Source organism: Esox lucius, chromosome 19 (assembly GCF_011004845.1).
Source record: "Esox lucius isolate fEsoLuc1 chromosome 19, fEsoLuc1.pri, whole genome shotgun sequence".
Classification (NCBI taxonomy): domain Eukaryota; kingdom Metazoa; phylum Chordata; class Actinopteri; order Esociformes; family Esocidae; genus Esox; species Esox lucius.
This window is the reverse complement of record NC_047587.1, coordinates 14,557,105-14,562,344: the sequence shown is the minus strand read 5'-3', so window position 1 is coordinate 14,562,344 and position 5,240 is coordinate 14,557,105. Positions and strand designations below refer to the sequence as shown.

At 41.5% G+C, this 5,240-nt stretch overlaps 1 protein-coding gene across 1 annotated transcript; it reads left to right on the top strand.

Annotated features, from left to right (window-relative positions):
* The first annotated feature begins 1,707 nt into the window (after nt 1-1,707).
* lmo2 (LIM domain only 2 (rhombotin-like 1)) lies at nt 1,708-4,595 on the top strand. The gene is made up of 3 exons (XM_010883648.3): nt 1,708-2,310; nt 2,872-3,087; nt 3,333-4,595. Exons 1-3 carry the CDS (start codon nt 2,270-2,272, stop codon nt 3,553-3,555), a joined length of 480 nt encoding a protein of 159 aa, XP_010881950.1. The 5' UTR covers nt 1,708-2,269; the 3' UTR covers nt 3,556-4,595.
* The last annotated feature ends 645 nt before the right edge of the window (nt 4,596-5,240 follow it).

Below are 5,240 nucleotides of genomic sequence, written 5' to 3'. Positions count from 1 at the left end.
ACGGCAACACTGAACCCAGCGGCTCCATCCAACCACTACTGAAACTGTGGAACATTTCTGCTGATGACTGATTACTAATGGCCACCGAGCATGGAAATAGCATGTTACAGTAGAAGACACGCTGCTTTATCTTCCAGTCCAGACCAACAACTGTGGATCTTTACCTCCCCCCCCAACGGTCAAGCCTGCCTCAGGCCCTGGCGGAAGATAAGATGAAGGGTGTCCCTGCCGGGGCTGGTGGAGGATGGGTGTGAGGATGCAGATTAAATGGAGACAGATCGGAAAGGAGGGCTAACTCCACTGCTCTGGATAGAGAAAGCCTTCGGGGCATGGAGAGAGATCTCTTTTCAGACTCGCCGTCAGATGTAGAATTTCTTTAATTGTGGTGTGACCATATCACGGTTATGTGTTAACGTACTGTATGTCCATGGCTATCTGATGACACATTTACAGGCAAATTATGCAGGTTTCAAAGCTTACGTTATAATCCATAGGCTACATTTAGCTCTCTCTGGCTGACATAGGCCAACCTGCCCTATTATGAGAATACACTGTGCCATCCAGAATCACATGAACAAAAAAGGCTGTGGAAAAAACCCTGTACTGGGTGTTTGTCAGCCTGATCTTATTCTAAATGTTCAGGTTAATCAATAACATTTCAACTCATTTCATTTGCAGGTTCCTTGGCATATCCCATATTGATGGATGATGAAGGGAGTTTACCCTTTGTGCTATGTCTTATTTAAACCCCAGTGAAACGTGATGCCATGGATGACCATTTTGGAGTTCTCAAAAACACAGATGGACTTTAAAATATAAAATATTTTTTTGGAATAAAAAACACTTTGATTTAATTCATTTTCCAAGTGTTCAAATGAAACTGAACAATTTTTCTTTGAACAATTGTTACTTAATTAAAAGTTAGATTCAAATTAATTTTTAGTGCTTAATAAAGCTAGCAAAAAACAAATGTCATACTTTTTTCTTCACATAATATTTACCTGGGTGGCAATAATTCTGGAGGCCACGGTAACTATAACGAACCTAGTAGAAACAACCTGATATGTACAAAATGAAGCCAGCCTCATTCTTCCTGTGAGCCTGTGATGCTGCTTCAGTACCGGAGTTTAGGTAAAGGGGATCTTCAGGTTCAGGATCCTCCAGTATGATTTTCCAGTAGTGTTTTTTTCCCACTCTCGAAAATACCTAGCTGTATTGAGCAACTATTGCCAATACTGTCGATTTAAATAAAAGCTGGACAAGAACCCAAATGGTGTTGTTGCAAACGCACAATTGACACATGGAAGAGCGCATTGATATTGCCAGGCAGGATCTCACTAAGATATGTTATTCATCACCATGCAACGCGCTGGCAATCTTAGGGGATTTGAGGTATTTTGCCAAAATTGCACGGCTAAGTGCAGTGCCCAGGCACTAGGCAATGAATCTAAGAACAGCACTTAACCATTATATATTGGCCATCTACCAGACCCGGTCGTTCCATATTGCTTCAAAAACAAGATCTCGCTAACTTCACCACACACAAACACCAACTGAACTCGTGACCCCGATTTCTATCACGACTATTTCTACCACCATGCCTGAATGAACTCAAGCCCTGGCCTGACATGAATATCTGTCGCTTTAAGAGCGATTTCCCCCCTTTGTTAGTCGTGAGCAGGAAGAGGGAAACGAAACCATAAACCGAGCCATAGGGGCCGAGCAGGTATTTGGAAACACGACGCTGCCGCACGGCATAACGGGACCTCGTTAACGTTCATTCTCAGGACGGAGCTCTTCAGGGACGACGGGTATAAAAAGACGCACCGAGGAGGAGGAGTTTCAAGAAAGCAATCTTGATGGCTTCATTTAATCTGGAGCTTATGAAAACTACGCAGTCGCTATGAAATAATTGGAACGCACTAATGAAATACTTCGTCTACACAGTATTTCAAAGCCGTCTCAGTCAACTGCCTCGGGAAATTAACAGAACCGCGTCCATAATTTAAAAAGCTATTCGTGTCAGGAAGATCCAATACTGATGGAAATATTGGCCTATACAATTAAGGCAAATTCCGCCAATTCCTAGTCCAACTGACGTGGGCTATATTTCGCCAGCACAGGTGCAGTGGATCCTTTCGAGATTACTGTTTTTCGCATGCACTGAAGATTTCTGAAACGCGTCTGGCTAGAAGCGTGCACGTCCGTTCCCCAGAGAAGGATCTAACAACTTGATGTCAACCCAATAGAAATACTGCATTTTGGGAGAATGGCATCTACAATTGAACGGAAAACGATGGAGTCAAACGAGTAAGCTACAAGTTGCCTATTTCCATAGGAATTAACAGAACTGAATAGGATAGAAGCCGATTTGCTTAGATACAGCTGAATCAAGGACGCACCACGACTTCGCTGTTGACTCGATAATGCAGAAGTTACATCGAAACAGAACTTACATTTCGAAACAGCATTTCGAGTTTTTTAAAACGCACCTGCGATAGACCAGTAGTGTTTGCAAAGTTCCTTAAGAGTTTAACCCAATTAATAAATAATAATGATCTAACAAATTGTAGACGGGAGTGGCAATAACTTGGAAAGGTTTCGATCAATATAAAGAAGAATATGTTGATTTAAAAGGCTAGTATATGCAATTGTGTTGTCTCAGTGCACAATTCAGTTGTATGCAAAATCGTCATATCACGTGCTGTATTTACTGGTAAATGGGGAAATGCCTCCCTCGCGTGGATGAAACCAGAGATGTTAAATGTAATGATACTACCAAATGCTTATTACATTTTAAGTCACACTCACACACACAATCTGCCATGTCCCCATAATCCTCATCTGTCCTCCTGTCCTTGTTCCACCCAGGGAGCCTGTGGACGAGGTACTCCAGATGCCCCCCTCTCTTCTGAACTGTGGGGGGTGCCAACAGAGCATCGGAGACCGGTTCTTCCTGAAGGCCATCGAGCAGTACTGGCACGAGGACTGTCTGAGCTGTGACCTCTGTGGCTGTCGGCTGGGAGAGGTGGGACGGAGGCTCTACTACAAACTGGGACGCAAACTCTGCCGCAGAGACTACCTCAGGTTAGCAAATTTAACAGGTTAACGTTGACCATATAAAATACCTGACAATTCAACACCATAGAGTTAGGCAGCGGACGTTTGAGCCACCCCTAATCACCTTGAACATGATTAGCTTGAGATGATTGGGCCTACATCAGACACCTTTTCAAAACGATCACAAATGACACAAAAACACATTCGCCAGTAGCACGGCCCAGTTTACTTGTTTTCCTAACGCCTGCCCTCCTACCTCCGCTCCACGACAGGCTGTTCGGGCAGGACGGGCTCTGTGCTAGCTGCGAGAAGAGGATCAGGGCGTTCGAGATGACCATGCGTGTACGCGACAAGGTGTACCACCTCGAGTGTTTTAAGTGTGCGGCCTGCCAGAAGCATTTCTGCGTCGGGGACCGCTACCTGCTCATCAACTCCGATATTGTGTGTGAGCAGGACATCTTCGAGTGGACCAAACTCAACAACAACATGGTCTAGCGTCCTGGAACGCTAAAGGCTTTTCTGGATTCGGGACTCAGCGTGTTATAGGAGTGTAACGACTTACGGACACGCATGTTTAAGATAATACTATTTATGTTTATATGGTTTGCGCAAGAACCTGTTGCCGATGAAATAGTTCTGATAGTAACCCAATGGGGAGGTAATTTGGGATCAACACCAATATGAAGTATGCATACCTCAAGACGTACAGCAATGTGGACAGCATGACAATGAAAGCAAGATAATGCAAACAATTTTCGTGGATCTCGAATCTCTGGAAGAGGACGTTTTGTGGCCACACCTATCATAGGCGTTAGTTGTTTGAGGAGAGTCTTTCTACCTTGGCACTGCATTGGAAATCATGGTTTCGTCCACCACTGAACAGACACATTTTACATTATCCGAGGTTCTACAGTTTGTTTTTTTAATGCAAAAAAAAAAAGGAGGAAAATATTTACATGCAATAATCCACATGCTGTTTGCAGGAATGGCAATATTTTCTTAGTTATGTAGGGTAGGCTATGAGAAATACCCACAAAACTACTACAAAATGAACTACATGTCTGGAATTAATTACAGTCCAACACTGTTGTTTTATCTGTCTAGAGACATAATGTATTATCAGATGTGGGATATCTATTTTTTACATTGGATATATGTACAGCATCAGGTCCAAATAGGGGAATTGAATTCTGCTGTAATTCATAAATAATCTCAAGAGGTCTTTGAGTCCATGTTGGGTCAATTGCTCCTCCCAGTGACCACAATGGGAACTGCATTCTTATTGATTTAATTGGATTAAAATATACTTTTTCAAACATTTATGTTTGTTATTAACTATACATGTTCGTGGTAGGGTGTTATTTACTTTGTAACTTTTCTATATGTGATTTAATTATCTGATTCAACTGAACAAACTGATTAAGTTATGCTTAATAGGCCGACAATCCACTTCAGAGTGAACGTTCTATTAGCAGGACGGATCTCGAAGAGACTCCATTTAAAGATAAATGCAAATATAATATCTTGCTAATTAATCGGTGAATCGTGTCTGATGTTTGATTTTACACAGGAAGTAACTTTCTAGATTTCCTTCTAATGCACTTCTGCTTACGGTATGTCCTGACCCGATCGTTTGAAAAACCGTGGTCGATTCTTTTTTTGTTTTGGTCATAGAGCGTTATATGTTTGAGTCTGAACCAAACCAGAAGAGGTCACCAGAGGACTATGTTCTACATTCCACCAACACTTTCCAGTTCTACTTTACGGCTTTTCTCAATGGCATAATCCTTGCCAAGTATCTCACCCTTTTGATTTTAAGGAAGATATACTATAAATGAAAGCATTTGCAATACCAATATTATACCAAATTGCAATACTAAATACAAAAGTTTTATTCTACAAAGTAACAAGTAACATCGTCTAGGGAACACGGTCACCAATACGATTTCTATATTAAAATGTGTTTAGGGTCGCTAAAGCAGTTTGTCTATAAATGGCAGAATGTAATCAGTTAGACATAATAGAGTCTGGAACGCAAGAATAATTGTGGTTTTGCTGAGCAATGCACACAACTTCTTAACCATTTAAAGGAAAGCTATTTGCTGTTGCCATAAAAATCCATATGAAAGACCACTGAATGTCCAAAACAGGTCAATAGAAAAAAACATTTAAAAGTAATT

Bases quoted from the DNA above. Each gene is read 5' to 3' on its own strand.
- lmo2 (XM_010883648.3), top strand. From the start codon at position 2,270: ATGGCATCTACAATTGAACGGAAAACGATGGAGTCAAACGA. The intron at 2,311-2,871 runs GTAAGCTACAAG...TGTTCCACCCAG, and splicing joins AAAACGATGGAGTCAAACGA to GGAGCCTGTGGACGAGGTAC. The intron at 3,088-3,332 runs GTTAGCAAATTT...GCTCCACGACAG, and splicing joins TGCCGCAGAGACTACCTCAG to GCTGTTCGGGCAGGACGGGC.